At 44.3% G+C, this 15,782-nt stretch overlaps 1 protein-coding gene and 1 long non-coding RNA gene across 8 annotated transcripts in view; one reads left to right on the top strand and one right to left on the bottom strand.

Annotated features, from left to right (window-relative positions):
- Positions 1-15,782, top strand: part of LOC126868599 (AF4/FMR2 family member lilli) — a 169,548-nt gene that overhangs the window by 16,167 nt on the left and 137,599 nt on the right. Inside the window, exon 1 of one of the 7 annotated variants that reach the window (XM_050624256.1) lies at positions 13,549-14,624. The exons of the other annotated variants lie outside the window; for them this stretch is intronic. Coding sequence (XP_050480213.1) covers positions 14,611-14,624 — 14 coding nt within the window. The 5' untranslated portion in view covers positions 13,549-14,610. Of the gene's footprint in view, positions 1-13,548; positions 14,625-15,782 lie in introns of those variants that run through there. 7 annotated transcript variants of the gene reach the window in all.
- On the bottom strand, positions 2,243-10,537 carry LOC126868612 (uncharacterized). The gene is made up of 3 exons (XR_007690661.1): positions 4,050-10,537; positions 3,440-3,643; positions 2,243-3,324 (listed from the first exon to the last, which is right to left on the bottom strand). It is a non-coding gene; the product is annotated as an uncharacterized LOC126868612 (long non-coding RNA).

The following is a 15,782-nucleotide window of genomic DNA, read 5'->3' as shown; positions in this document are numbered from 1 at the left end:
CTACCAACACCCGTCTTTCGTTTATTTGTCTCTCGTTATCGGTCTCGTTACCCAAGATACGTTTCACATAGACACGTATACAGGCGGTCACGAGCAAAAAGTCCTTGGATTGGCGGTCGAAGATCCGGGTCAAGTACGGGAAACGTTACTTTTGTTGCTCCTGTCGGCACGTTTCGCGCATTCCATTGCATAATGTCGTTGGAATTCATTGCCGATCAAAACGAAGAATAAAATTATCTCTGACGCGTTGTGATTTAGGAATCACGATGGAATCGTATGCTCCACATCGACCCGATAGCGACAAATTTTTGTTTACCAGTTCGATGTTATCGCGTCGATTGACCAGCTTTTTATCGGCGCGACGTTATTTTCAACTAGAGATCGACGATTTTCATCGACTCGTTTTTAACAATCCTCTCATGCTACTTGCTCACGGATCGATATAACAAACTAGACTCGACCGTCTCACGACTCGTGAATATTTTCATTTCCTGTCCGTTCACCGACCGTCTAAACGCGTTGTAGTTATTACACCTTGGTCGCAAAGAGGCGCGGCATTACCCTCATTTACATCTGTCGAGCGGTACCTACCTTTGGGGGACCCTGGCCGAATTTCGTTTGCATACAGGACGGGTTCCTTGTCAAAGAAAATACGACTGTTAACTCGCGACATATTCCACTCTATTTCGGGTTCTTTCAACGAGTTTGCCGAAGACGCTTATTTCGAGAAGTTTACAACAGGGACGAGGAAATACAAAAACGTGGTAGCATAAATCAGCTTCGTGTAGACGTTCGGTTGGGAAAGGCCGAGGCGAGGGCGAACGAGGGGACGAACAAGAGGGGGAAGGATGAGTAGGAGATGAAACAATCGAGAACGAGAGAAAGAAGGGTGGCGAGCAAAGGAGACGGAAAGCGAAGGACGTGATTTGATAACACGGCATCGATCCAAGTTCTCAGGATGCTTCCACCCTTCTCTTTATTCTCTCCGTCTCGATTCTCCTCGCACCCTTTCCGTTTCACGCCTTCTCCCTTTGCCTTTGGTCCCCTCGGCCCGTTTCGTCGTTTCTGCGAGTCTCGCACTGCAACCAGCTGAAGTGCGAATACCGTCGACGTTGTCCGTTCCGCTCGATCTACAGGATCATCGGTAGGCTGTTCCTACCTTGGAACGAGAATGCCCAATAAATTCCTGGTCGTTGGGCTATTTCAGACGCGTCGCCTGCACGAAAATATTTGAAGCCTGTAATGGGCTACCATAGTCGTTTCGTACCCGTTACGACTTTTACCGTCCCTCTCCTTGCGTTCTCGGGTCGAGAACTTCTTTGTCCGGAAGTAACGCAAAATCCCTTTAACTCCGAGTATAGAACGCTTTATGGTATACCATACCATTGAAGAGACTTTTCGCTGCAAGTTTATTGTTTCTTTCTTTCCGCGTCTCCCGTCTGTCGTGACATGGAAACGTTAATCCTATAAGTATCCAATTTTCATTAAATATTACTTAAGCCTACGTCGTACTTTACGTATTTTTCGGAATTTTAGTTGTTTTTTGTTGTCCGAATTATTGTTCGGACAGGCCCGCTTCCTTCGTTAGGTAATTCCGAATTACCGGTCCTCCCAGGGCAGTAAACGTAATGACTCGAGGCCAGGAAAAATCCAGGCAAGGACCAGCCGGAAAGGCACGGAGTTCGGGCATCGGACAGTACACACAGGACGACAAAGTCCCAACTTCGTTCAACTACAGGCAACGAAGACTACAGACACAGGACGACAGAGTCCTTACTTAGTTCAACTACAGGCAACGAAGACTACAGACAGATAAAGTTCCGTCTAAATCTAACACTCGAGTTATTCCATCTCCTCCACCTTAAACGTTAAGTCATTCGAGGTACGCGATATCGACCGATCGGTTTGACCTGACCGGTTGCTCTTTAGTCGATAATACGCAACACGTATTTAATAATATTCTGTTCCTCTTTCGCGATTCGGTTTTCGATTACAAATCTAATCTCGATTCCTCGTACGCGTTTTCCTCGGTATTAAACTATCAGACTTTTGATAATTTTAGCGACCAGTCGACAGATTGAAGTAATGGAACGAAGACTATTGGGACGAAGCAATTGCAGGTATCTAATCTGCGCGGTCATTTGCGAGCGTGCTTTGTTTACGTTGCTTAGGCGAGTGAAAGTTTCCGTCAGGTAACGGGTAAGGCGGTTTTGCGCGTGCAAGTACGCTCTAACGTGTACGTTTCGAAGCAGTCTCTGCGCTCTAAAACTCCTCGCGGATGTTCTTCTCTCTCTCCTTTCCGAGGTTTCCTACTTTGGGTCGGCTGAGAGTCTCTCTCCGCTCCAAAAGACCGAGCGAGCGATCGCAGACGGTGACGCAGTAACGCGAATGATAAAGCAATTAAGAGAAAATCGGTTTATCGTAAATTACGACCGTGTTATTAAATTATCAGCATTCGGGGCAAGTCGCGTTACAAGCGGAATACGAATGTAACACCAGGCGAGACTGCCTTCAAGGCGACAAGTGGTCTGGCCAATGAACCAACCGCTCGACCAACTCCTCTGCGTTAAACTATCCGATGATTGTTTCGATTCACCTGGACTCCACGATCAAACCGTCGATTCGACCAACGATGTCCCTCGAGATAAAATAAGGTTATTCGTTTCAAAAGAATATTTCATTTGAGTTAAGTAATATGCCATTGTTTATGAACAATTTTTAAGTAATCTACGCTAGAAGATAAACTAACTTATCATCGTTGATTGTGATAGACAGTAATATACAGGATGGTTGGTAACTGGTGGTACAAGCGGAAAGGGGGTGATTCTACGCGAAAAAAGAAGTCGAAAATATAGAATACAAATTTTTCGTTTGAGGCTTTGTTTTCGTGAAAATCGACTTTGAATTTTGGCTCGGTACGCGTGCACTTTATCACGTCTCGTTATAACGGATTTCACCGTAGATCGTTGTCTCGATGGAAAAATTAAAAAAAAAAATTTTTTTATTCTATATTTTCGACTTCTTTTTTCGCGTAGAATCACCCCCTTTCCGCTTGCACGACCAGTTACCAACCACCCTGTATATGCTATACACTGACAGCTTGACGGCTATAATTTTCTAAAAGCATGTAACTTTTGCTTATCAAAACGGTAAGAAGTTTGTTTGTTATTAGTTAATGTTAATATTCTCAATTGTAATTATCATAAGTACGTGTGTATAGCGTATGTAGATATTATTAGTTCTTATACGTGCAATACCTTCTCGTTTACTGAAGTAATCGTAAAGTTATTCGAATCGTTTGCCCGATTTTCATATCTTTTCTCCCTAAAGTATACAAGTTATATAAAAATTAACGATGTTACATAACATACAATGCTCTGTGCACAGTTCAAGATTGAATTTTAAGATGTTGAAACACAGGTGATTCAAATAACGCTACCTTGCTACGTCTGATCGTGTCGAACTCGTGTTTGACCTTTGATACCATTCTTCTATCCCGAGTAGTATACCAGCACTGTTTGTTGAGAATATTTCAAATTGCAATTGGGAGGGAAGGGAATGTTTTGTTGTTTTCGATTTCGATGACTGCTGTATCGTAAATGTTTTTATTGAAGTATTTCTTGTAAGTTTCCAAGCCTCGTAACTGTAACAATTTTATCGTTGAAAACGTTTGATAAAAAACAAGAACAAAACGATTACGATACCATGTTATATTTACTGGATAAAACGAATTGAATGGATGAAACCTTATCAATTAATCCGGTTTCTTAATAACTCCGGTTTCTTTTTCGAATCAGAAACGATATTTGTCCTAAACTTGGTATTCGAGTATTTGACAAAGTATTTGGCTAATAGTAGATCTTGCAGAATATATTCATCGTCCGTCTAATTGAGATTTCTGTTCGTATTTGCCAGACTTTTGCGATCGATAGAATTCGATATCAGAGATTCGATAAAAAAAAGCACCAATTTATATTTGAACAAGGATTTTGCAAGTGTGCGTTTTCGCGCGTGAAAGCACTATAATTTGTTTTCCCAGTAATACCGACCTTCGGCTGTTTATAATTCCGCCGTAAACCTTCACCCTCGTTGCAGGCTATCGCAGAGGAGAGCTACTTGTATTTCGTCTCTCTTAACTCTTCTTTTTCGAATCTGCTTATAGCCGTCCATTTTCCCGAGAACCGAGCCTGCGTTCGCCAAACGATCCGTGGCACGAACGTTCCTGTCTATCGTCGTTCGCTTAATTTATCGTTTCAATTTCCAATGCAGATGCGACGAAAAGAAAAAAAAGTAGTAAAAATCGAAGCCGATGTTTCCACTCGGATAGAACGTAAATTTTTTTCCTACAGAGTTTCCACGTCTCGCTGTTGTAGTCCGCTGTTTGCTCGAGATTGCATCATCAGTATCAATTTTGCGTGGTTTCCTCGTGCGGAGCAACGTGATTCGTGTTTTGCACGAGGTCAGTTACCAGCTGTCGGTAAATTCTCGGGTAAACAAACGAGAAAGGACCGTCGAACGTTAAAAGTAGCTGCGCGAGTTTTCGTTTCGTTCGGTCGGTCGTTCGAGGCATCGTTTCGCGCTCAACCTTGGCTCCCTCATTTAGGTTCAGAGCCAACGATCGCTGCTCGCTTCTATACTGTTTTCTTTGCTCGTTCTGCTTGATTATGACCTTCTCGTCCTATTCCACGCTTCTCTTTCTTCTCTTTCTCCTCTTTTCCTCCATTAACTTGCTAATTAACTGTCGGGGGTTGTATAATTAAACGTTGACGCCGCACGCACTACATAATCGCGCTATCTATCTCGAAAAGGACCACCGTGCTAGACAGAGTGCAACGCGAAAGAGAAAAGCAGAGAAAGAGAAACCGTAAAGAAGCTCGTGCGATGCTCTTATTATTAAAAGCTCGTAACCATGGTTGGAGGGCGAATACATTTCGTACGGTACGTTTTCGTTCGGACGAGCGTTTCGTTTCGAACTCCTCGATTGCTTCGTGGAAGCGGTGCACGTGGTGGCTGGAAAATGACTGGAACGAGATTTTCGGAAGGCACGTAAATAACATGCATACCGGCACCGGATGCAAAGGTCCCGGCCATGACAGATTGACGAATCGATTTCTCCGCGGCAGAGTCGCTTTACCCAGCGTTCGGTCGTCTCCTCCTTCGACTCCTTTCTCTTTCGCGCGAACGCCAAGAAAGAGGAAAAAATCTGACATAGAGCACGATCTTGTTTTTTCTCTTCTCATCGCGTGCTCGAAAGAAAGAAAGAAACGATCCTTTCTTGTTGCCTCTGATGACCCTCTTTCTTCTGACTTCTTGGACGCCTTGATACGCAAAAGTTGCGTGCGTGTATGCGCCCGATATATATTTAGCGCGTACGGCATTTCTCGACCCACATACTCGTCGCAAGGCAGAATGTCTCGTATACGTGGGGTCATCCCACTGTCTTTTCCCACGACAAAGACATTGCTTCTTTTTTTCTCTTCGTCCTCGTCATTCTCTATCTGTCATCTTCGACGTATCGATGTCTCGGCGCACAATCACGTCGCAACTTCTCGTTACTTGATTTTTAACAGCCTATCCTCGATCTCTTCTTTTCCCTTTTTCTCTTGGAATTTCTTTATTTAACGTCTAAACGTTGCGGCTACCTTCGTTGCCTCAGTGGCTACGCTACGCGAGGGAAAGCATACGCGCTATATAGGTTTTTTTTTTTTTTCAAATCGAGAACGATTCGAATGAAAGCGAACTCGTCAGATGTCAAAGATAGCGCTCTTATCAGAATCAACGTTGAATGTTTTCGAGCGTCGACCGATTGGTTCGCGCAGTTGCTCGAATAACGGGGCAGCGAATAAAAGCAGCGCGTAGACGCGCAGAATGGCTATCGTTTAAATTTCTAAGAGCATCTCTTCGCGTGGATGCATTCGCGGCCGAAGAATCGTGTTTAACGACACAGACGAGCAACTATGAGTCATTGTCGGTGTGCTAGGGGAGCTCGGATAACCACTACTAAATCAATGGTGCAGTATCGTGGACGACGGTGCATTATCGTTTCGTCCCTTTCTTCTTGATTCATTTTGCGCATCTGTGCGTGACCGTGTTCCCACTGGAAATCGATAAGATCGTTCGAAAGTTCAGCCCTTGCGGTAGATACTCGCCGTTCGTTTCCTTAGCTGCCCTTATCGAAATTCTTGTTGCATCTTTGACGCATCGTGCTGTCGCTATTGTTCATTGCTAAACGAGAAACGTGAGAGAAAAGAGAAAATAATAATAAGGTAAAAATAGAAGCGTCAGAGAATGCGGATGACGTGAAACGAGCGTGCAAACCGTAAGTGCAACATGCTTCGTAAATTCATGACCGCGGTTCCGGCCTACGTCCCTCGATGTATGGTAGTTGCTTTAATTGGTTTCCTTCGCGTCTAAAGGGTTATGACGCTGGCGATAAACCAATGTCCACGATCTATCGGCGAATCAAAACGCGCGATGTCAAAGCGATGTAGCGATGAAACTACTGCCAGATCGGACTAGTAGAATTGTAGCAAAGGCAAAGTTTCTCGTTTGGTGAATTCGTGTTTGAGTTCGCTGCGCGTCTATTACGGAGCAACGCCCTACGCTCTATAGAAATCGCGGATTCTTACGTATTTCTACCGAGTACTCTTGTTTCTTGAACGTATTGGCAGACCAGTATAAGAGACGTTAGATATACGAATTGAAATAGCGAATCTAATCCTCGTATTAATTTCTTGAACGTGCGATAAAACGATAGAGAATTCAGAATGAACGTACTAGAAAATAATTGTCCGCGTGTTCTCAAGATTTCCTATAGTTTTACTATCGCATTACAAAAATGATACATTTTGAACTTTCTGTGAGAAATTAACATTTATAACTGCGTTACGTGCGATGACTTTTTGGACGCACTATATTTAGTCGTTTATCGGACCAAAATGTTAAAGAGTTATATATATATATATAGGTAAATTGAAATTTGGTGCCATTTTCATGGCTCGCGGGAAACGGGCAAGCCTCGCCAATTTCATTATGACAATCTCACAGTTTTGAGCGGAAGGCTACCTATAGCAATTTTATTTTTCGTATTCGATCGAGTCAGAGATCACGGGTCAATGATAACGGCGACTCTCGCTCCAATTTCAACCGTGAAACTAATTTCAAGAGTCGGAGGGAATAATTTTACGTTAAACGAGGTGAGAATATACCCATTAAACACAGATGAATTGTAGAGTGTTTTAATCGTTCGTTTAATTTACTAAAAGAATTCGTCCTTCGTCGCGTATTGGCTGAATAATTCGAGGTATCGTCGATAAATCGTATTAAATGGAGCGACGGAATCGCGTTAGATCCTGTGGCATTGTTCGGCCGCGTGTTATTGAATCGATAACGTCTGGTTGGCACGCGTGACTGTGGGGTGTGCGCGCGCCAGCCACGCAAATAAATACACCCTATTAATTGTAAATGAAATGTAATATTCGTTGAAACGTCATCGTAATCCCACGTGCCAACGTTTACGCCGCGATCTGTTCGCGTTCCTCGCCATTGTGGTCGGAACTTGATCGACGCTGATCCGATAAAACAGTTCCCGTTAATTGACTCTTCGTGTAGCGTAAGTTACGTCAACGATATATACCGGGTGCTGGGAAAAATACAGTTCGATGCATCTAGATTCGAAGGTATTTCGATACCTTCACGATCCGGACGATCGTCCCTGTCAAATTACAAACTCGATAGCGCCAGATTTTTATTAGAGACGCCTGTGCGTTAGCGACTAATTCGCTGTACACGGGAATGACGATAGCAGCGGATAGGAATATCGAGGTAACCACGGTGCAAACTAATCGCTGTAATCTCTGATACCTTGTAACTCAGCGTCAACTGGTTTGCCACGGTCGGTCCATTAATATCGGCGATATCTAGGTTGGCGGAAGGCGGTAGGTGATAGAACGGAAAGTAGACGACGGTGAATTATGGTTTAAATCACTTTGCCGCCTATGAAATTCATTGCAAGCTGTCGCGAGATATATCTAACGATCTTTCGCGAAACCCGATCGCCGATACCGATCGTGAAAGGATGGATGGAAGGGAGAGGGGAGGGGAAAGGGAGAAAGGGATAAAATTACGCGGATTCGAGAATTAATATCCGTGACGTAATGTACCGACTGATTTAATCGACCGAAATGATCTGGATAATCTTTGCGGAGTGGCTGGCGTGTGATCCGAACGTGTAAATACGGAAGAGATAGTCGCGAGGCAGATCCTGTAAATCCCGAAGAAATCACGGTTTAGCAGACGCCACGCGCCCGCCCCTTTGACGAGCTTGCTCCATTAATTTGTCTACGTTACGCGTAGTGGAGTAATATCGATAGTATCTGGATGCACGAGGGAAGTTAGCGGTTAGGGTGGCCCAGAGTAGTGGGAGGGAGTGGACGAGGTGCGGATTCATGGGTTACGCTGCTCGGGTTCTGACGTCACGTCGCTTGTACGCAAGTTTACTACCACCAGCACCTATCCCGTTGGTGTTACTACTCCTACTATGGTACTCGCTACACTACTACTACTACTACTACTACTACTACTACTACTACTACTACTACTACTACTACTACTACACTACTACTACTACTACACTACTACTACTATTACTACTACTACTCTACTACTACTACTCTACTACTACTACTAATACTATTGCTACTACTACTACTACTACTACTTTCGCTGCCGCTACTATCGAACGTAGACAGCGTCAGGCGGGGGCTGTACTTGTGACACCAATACTTATATCTTTCGGCGCACCATCTATCTGCGTATGTACTCTGTGTATGTCTGTGTGTATTCGATGTCGCTGTCTCTCAACGTACCTACCGCAGTCGCTATCGTTATGACTGTCAGTGTGTTTGCCTTACTCTCACCATTCTATTGCGAGCACGCTGACTGCACTCTCCACCATCGGATAGTCGCCACTGCCAGCGCTACGGGGACCCACCGCGTTCGCGCTCCAGCGTGTACCATGTTGCATTACGGCGGCTGTGTTTACCACCACAAAGTCGTCGACATTCGGTACATGCGTGTACAACGTGGCAAGGACAGAGAAAAACGAATGGACATGGTGGCATCGAAGAGAGAAGGGACGAGGGTGTAAGAAGGAGTGGGAGGGAAAATGAGGGGGGGGAGAGAGAGAGAGAGAGGGAGAAGGTGGAAGTCGTAGCCAAGAGGAATACGCACAGTTGTTCCTTTTTCCGTCTCGTTCTTTCGTTTCTTTCCTCTTCCTCCTTTCGGCTTGATCGTTGCTCTTTCTTCTCGTGCCTCTTTGTCCGTCTCGGGCAAGTGCTGGTCGAATTGCTGCAGAGCCGGCAAAGGAGCGAAAAAGGGGAAAGGGGAGAACGAGAGACAGAGAGGGAAAAGCAGCAACGAGAGAGCCGATACTTAATCCTCCCTTCGTTGGCCCACCCTCGGCAGGAAATCAATAGAGAGGGACTCGCTCCATCCCTCCTCCTTCCCCCTGTTCTCTTTCTCTCCTTCTTTCTAGCTCTGTTTCCACCTCGCTGTCCTTTCTTCTTTGCGCTCCCCTTTCTTTTTTTCTAGCGTAGCCGCGGCACCGTTCGAAGTTTAGAAACAGCTCCTTGTTTGTCCCTGTCGCGTCTCTTTCTCCCTTTCTTTTTCCTCTCTTTGTCTCCCTTTCTTCTTATCACGATCGGCACTAATCGTGAAACGTTCAAACGATTCTTCTGTTCGATCGCTGTTTGTCTTTCTCTCCTGTCAGGAACGACATAGATCAATGTCTCGAACAGCCTCCCTCCATCTACTCGTTCGTTTGACAGAGATAATCGTTAGCCGGCTCGAACGTTTGTGTTCTTCACGCGAGAGTCAAGGTAATTCGATCAAAGGTTATCGATATCGCCGGATTAAACAAGATACTGGAAGGGTTCTTGTCGAAACCGATTTTCCTCTTTGCCGAAAAGAAACCTGGCCAGGCTGGTTCGTGGCAGTCTTTTAAAACGATTCAGGTAGCTTTCTTCAATGAGGTCGAGTTACACTGGCTCGCCTCTTTTCTGTAGCCCTTTAAACGGAAACGACGCCGTATACCGGCCAACAATGGATCGATGTCTGACCGGTGAACGAGCCGCCGCTCTTGTTTATCGGTTTTGAACGTGTCTCGATAAAAAGACGATCGGTAACTTTCGCGTTCGTCAAAATACGGTCTGCTCGAGTCGCTCGGTGAACCGAAAGCAAAACAAAAGTATCGCCGCGTAAACGGCCGATCGTTGCAAGAAGCAACTGCACGAGAATGTTGTTCGGCTCTCGAGGATGAAAGAAGTAGAAGAAGCGACGCCTAGGAATCTCTCTTCGTGGGCGGTGAAAATCGGAATTTCGTTTTTATCTGGTCGGCGTGTGTGCCGAGGTGAACACGGGGACTGAAAGGAGAGATAGTACACGGTGATGGGCGGCGCGTACGCGTGACGTAGCGGAAGTCGTGCGTCACCAGTGACGTAGGCAACATCGAAAGAGGAGGAACGTCCGAAAGAGGCCATTGACGGGAGGACTTGTTGCATGTCCTTTTCTACATGATCTCTGACGTCTCTCGATCCTGTTCCAGGAACAACCATAGCATAGTAAACGTAATTCCGAGTTCAATTAGGAAAACCAAGCTGTTTTCACCTTTTCGTCTTTCCTCCAGAATGAAACGCTTATTCTCTATCGTAGAACCGTGTTGTCGACGTTCCATGACCAAAGTTCGAACGATCTTGGCTCGTTAGATTCCCTCGCGTAAAGACGGAACTAAGTAGCGTAGACTTGTTGCGCGTACCTTTTTTTTCCCGCCTGGCTCACGATATTTTTTCCATTCTACCGTCAGTCCTTGGATAAACGTAACGAGCGTAATTCTAAATTTGGTTTGACTTAGGTTTGCGCGTGGCGAAGGTTTTACGCGAAAGAGCCTTTCTTCGTCGACGTTTCTCGAGCAGTCGAGAGTAGAGAGCACGTAAGATGTAACAAAGTAGCGTAGACTTGTTGCATACCCATTCGCGCATGTGTGTCTCGGATCTTCGTGTCGCGATAGGCCGGGGAAATGGGGAAAGTTGGTCGTCGTGTTTTACGACAACCGAGGGCGTAAATCCTACTTGATCGATTTGATGGCTGGTCGGATGGCGCGTCCCTCAAACGCGATTTGCCTACGAGCTGACACGAATTTCAAGCTGTACTCGTTGTTCCATGCGACTCGGCGAAGCGTCTGCTTTCGAATCGACAAAATCGAAGACTTGGCGCCACGGCGTTTCCCTGGCAACTCCACCGTTCCGCGTCTACGAAATTTAAAAGTAGCTTTTAATTCCGCTTTAATCAAGCGCCTGTATCTTTTAAATCGAACCACCTCTCTATAGCCTGGTTTCGTGTCGCGTAAGACGAACGAGATATCGCGATTAACCTGATTCCATCGGCCTCTAAATGAGTAATTTGTCGCCTGATGGGAACGTACATTGTGATCTTGGTTCATTTCGTTTGCATAATCCTCCCTGTTTCTCCCTTTTTTATTTCTCAGATAAGAAGGAGGGGAGAAAAGACGATCTATTGCCGCGTGAAATCTTCCTAAGCGGCTTCGAACGTAGTTTTCCTCGATACCGTTGCAAAGCGATTCCGCGACACGATTTGAATATTTGTACACAAACGAAAGCACGAAAATAAACGCAGAGACATATCAGATAACGGGAATTTTATACGTACGAATAATCTTACGAGTTATCGATTCGGCAGATAGTACACTACCGCACAAAAGTATCCGAACTCTCGTTTGTCCTTTGACGAGATACGTTTTAAGTACAGAATTATGGATAAATCGAACTGTAATGATCTCATCTCTTGTAATCGTCTTAACTACGTATAGCAGAATATAATTCTGATCCCAGTAATAGATTAAGTTTTTAAATTCTCTTAATCTTAAGACAGATTAAGGAGGAGGGTCTTCTAAATAGAAACATTTCCGATATTAATATTATCAATGATACTTAAATACCAATATATGTACTAAACGGTAAAATATATTATTGTCGTTTCGTTTAATAGATAATTTAGATTTATAGTCTGATAATCGTACAAGGAGGTAGTATATTTTATCTACTTCTGTTATTTTGTTATTAATTCGTACATTTTAGTGAAATTTACACATTGTTGCTACAGATCGACCAAACTATCCGGATATTTATAAACAAGTACATAGCGCGTGTAAAGTGTGAAATATCTTTGTCGTTAGGTACATCGGAGTTACGAATATCCGGGAAGATATCTTAAATTTGCTAAAATTTGGCTGCGGTTTTTCCACTTCATTTGCATAATATCCACTTGCTATCGAAAGCATGATCATTTTTCAAACGACGCTCGATACGATGTACGTTCGCTTCTCGTCGTGAAACAGGATTCAACCGCAATGCCGATGTTTCCTGGTGTTCTGCTTCTGTACGGTTTTAACGCGTTTCCTGTATAACAAGGAAAATAAAAATTTCGTTGCTCCGAACAGAACGTACGTTACGTAGCACGTACATTATTAGTCGATAGACCGGCTTTTTGCACACGTATTTACTAGAAATTAATGAACGTAATCTTATCATTAAGTGTCATTTCCAACGACGATAAAGTTCATTCTGCCTCGTATAGATTATATAAACGATGGCACGACACGAGGCCTCGTAAGCTAAACTGTTATATCAATGCAAATTGTGAAATTTATGACGAACCGCGAATATTTAGCGTTCTTTAATAAATAATAGTTTGATTTTGTTTGTTGAGAACGTTCAACGTGATTAATTGGTTTAAACGAAAAATAACATGCATCGGCTGTCGCGACTCTGTTACCGTACGATACGATACAAAGTATACAAAGTATATTCGATTATTTGCATAATCGAGTAACGGTTCGAAGTGAATACGATTAATATTTATCATCACGCGTGTAATGCATTTATGCTCGATTCGTGTCGTTGGGTAAGGTCGTGTACGAATGGGAATTTAAATCGTATTGCTAGCAGTCAAACAAAACGTGTCGATAGAAGCTTTCGATCCTAAAATCACGCGATGTATTAAGTTTAATATACACGATTGAAGATACGTATATGCATAGGAAAATCAAGTTCGATATTTGTCAAAATGTTTCTTTATCGTCTATATTGAAAACAATTATTAATTACAAAAATCACCTAATGCCTTATCATTGTTCATCTACTACTCGAATAATACCTTGTTTGATAAAACAAGATGTCTAATGAAATTACGATATCTACTTTAAACAGTTGATGCACTTTGTTTGATTCGTAAGAACCGATATGTTTATCATGTTAGTCTGTGTCTCTATGTAAATTCGTAAAATTAATCACAGTAAATGCGACGGTGAAATTCGTCTGATATCCAATCCGTCGATAAGTAAGGTGCACGGTTCGGTGTCGAGAAATGCCGGGAGATGGCGACTACGGAACAGGTGCACTCGACCAATCGGCGTGCGCGCAGTCCCCCTTGTCCATCTACCGATTGGCGCTCTGGCGGTGTCACGAACAGCGATCTCAATATGGCTTCCGCCACCGCCAGCAAGCGACAGTACCTCCAAAGGTGACATCGAAACATGGTGGAATATTTAAGGGTGCGCGAATCGTCGCGCGTGTGAAAATCGCTGGTGTGTCCTTGTCGTAACTCGCATCATCGGAGTTAATTCGTGTGTTGAGGAAATATCGTGTATGCTCGAAAAACAAAACATTACTGGAGGAGTGAGAGAGAAGGAGAGACACTGTGTTCTGTCTCGATGGAGTGAGACAAACTGCACGCACGGGCCTCTGGTTGGAGAAAGATAGAGTGACAGTGTGATACATCGGTTCGTTACGGTGGAGGTTTCTGACACGAATGTGTATCGGTTGAAAAAGCACGGAATTCCGTGAGCTCGGTCGTGCTCGAGACGCGGTTTGACGCGGTGACGCGAATGTTGTAATCGGGGAAAAAAAGGGAGTATCAAATCTTTCAGAGCGCGGTGCGCTCGACACATACGTCGAAAGCGTGGCTCTGCCGGTGTATGTTACGTCCCGTACACGCCGTATCGTCCCGACTCCGTGTGTACGTGCGATCTTTCGGTGTTGGACGTTGAAAGAAGATAGACAGACGGGTGGACGAGCGTGGAAGAATGAGAAAAAGAGTGGAGAGGCACAGGGTGTACATCGACGGGCAGCACGACGACGTAACAGAGAGAAGAAGAGGCAAAAGAGCGAGCGAGTGAGCCAGGCGACGTTGCCAGAGTTTTCCTTCTCGCGTTCCCTACCGTACAGCACGTCCCTTCGTGTGCTACGAGGAAGACCGAAACGGCGAATAATGTGACAAGGAGCGAGAGAAAAGTAGTGCGAGGAGCCAGCGCAGAGACACGAGTGCGACAGAGACAGGGGGGAGGGTATTACACCGAGTAGCGTGAGTCGCGCGAAAACGATCTAGGGAATTTTTACGTTCGATCGTCGGATTTGTCGATTTCGCACCCAAGTTTCGTTCGTCGCCTCTGGACGCGATTCGTGAATACCACGAGACGACTCCCAATGACGTACACACGAAACACGTGACACGCCGAGTTAGGCCGATCGACAAGCCATGAAGAAGCCACGGTAAGTTTATATAGTACAATCTTCGTTCGCTACTTTGTATTTTGCGTTTTACTGATCTTATTGCTCGCGATTTCGATCTCAAAATGAAAGAAGTATTTCATTTCGACGACGATACGTATATACATTTTCCAAACGAAGCAACGGTCGAAGGAAAACACGAAAAAGATTGGCTCGATAATATCCTATTATCCCAATAAGATATTCTATACGTTACGGAAAGTGGCGCGTTTAACGTAGCAGCTCGCTGTAAATAGGGGTTAGCTTGGCGCTGTGCTGGGTGTCAGCGAATTTTCCGGCTGTCGGGGGATTTAGATTCGTGACTACGTCATTGTATGCAGGAGCAGGTATATTCACATCGTGGTGGTAAAATGACGCGATTATGGGGGATGAGTCAGAAGATTGACGTCTTGTTTATCGATCTTGACACGGTTAGATGCTCGTTGATCGCATCAATATTACTACGGTAACGCATTTGGAAACGAACGCCGATCTTTTTGTCGAAATGTGTGCCCCACATAATTATATTTCTCTGTGCGCATCTTTGTCTTCGTGCTTCTCGCTGTGAAACGAGAGGGCCTGTTCGTTGCCGATTAATTCATGGACGATTTCATCTTCCGACGACGGCCTCTATTTTTAGCGGAGCATCTACGAGTCCTACTTAATTATCTCTCGGCTATTGCTGAGAGTCGCGTGGGGGTCGCTAGATACGCATTTCCCTGCAATCCATGTTCTTTCACCGATCTCTTCCTCCATTTTGTTTACGCAAACCTTCCCAAATACTTTTTTCCGATTTTTACCGATCTTTACCGATCTTTACCGATCTTTGACGATTGATCGACGATTGACAAAAACCGAATCGATGATTAAACGATTAAACGACAGTATCGAAGTAAAGTTTTACGAACGTTATTTTATTAGTAATTAACAGACACACTACAGATGTTCATGCATTTGTAGAAAATATAGCAGCTCGACAAAGTGCAACAGAATACACAAAGATATATGAATTATTCAAAGTATATAGTACTCGTTACGATATTTAGCGAACGAAGCGAATCTCTACTTAGATCGCATTTATAAATCTACATAAATTTCCACGAACATTCGCAATCTAACGATTGATTCTAGTTGATTCGGTTCAGACGACGATCACAATTA

Source organism: Bombus huntii, chromosome 8 (assembly GCF_024542735.1).
Source record: "Bombus huntii isolate Logan2020A chromosome 8, iyBomHunt1.1, whole genome shotgun sequence".
NCBI lineage: Eukaryota > Metazoa > Arthropoda > Insecta > Hymenoptera > Apidae > Bombus > Bombus huntii.
Note: the sequence above shows the minus strand (reverse complement) of the source record. Positions and strands in the feature narration are given on the sequence as shown.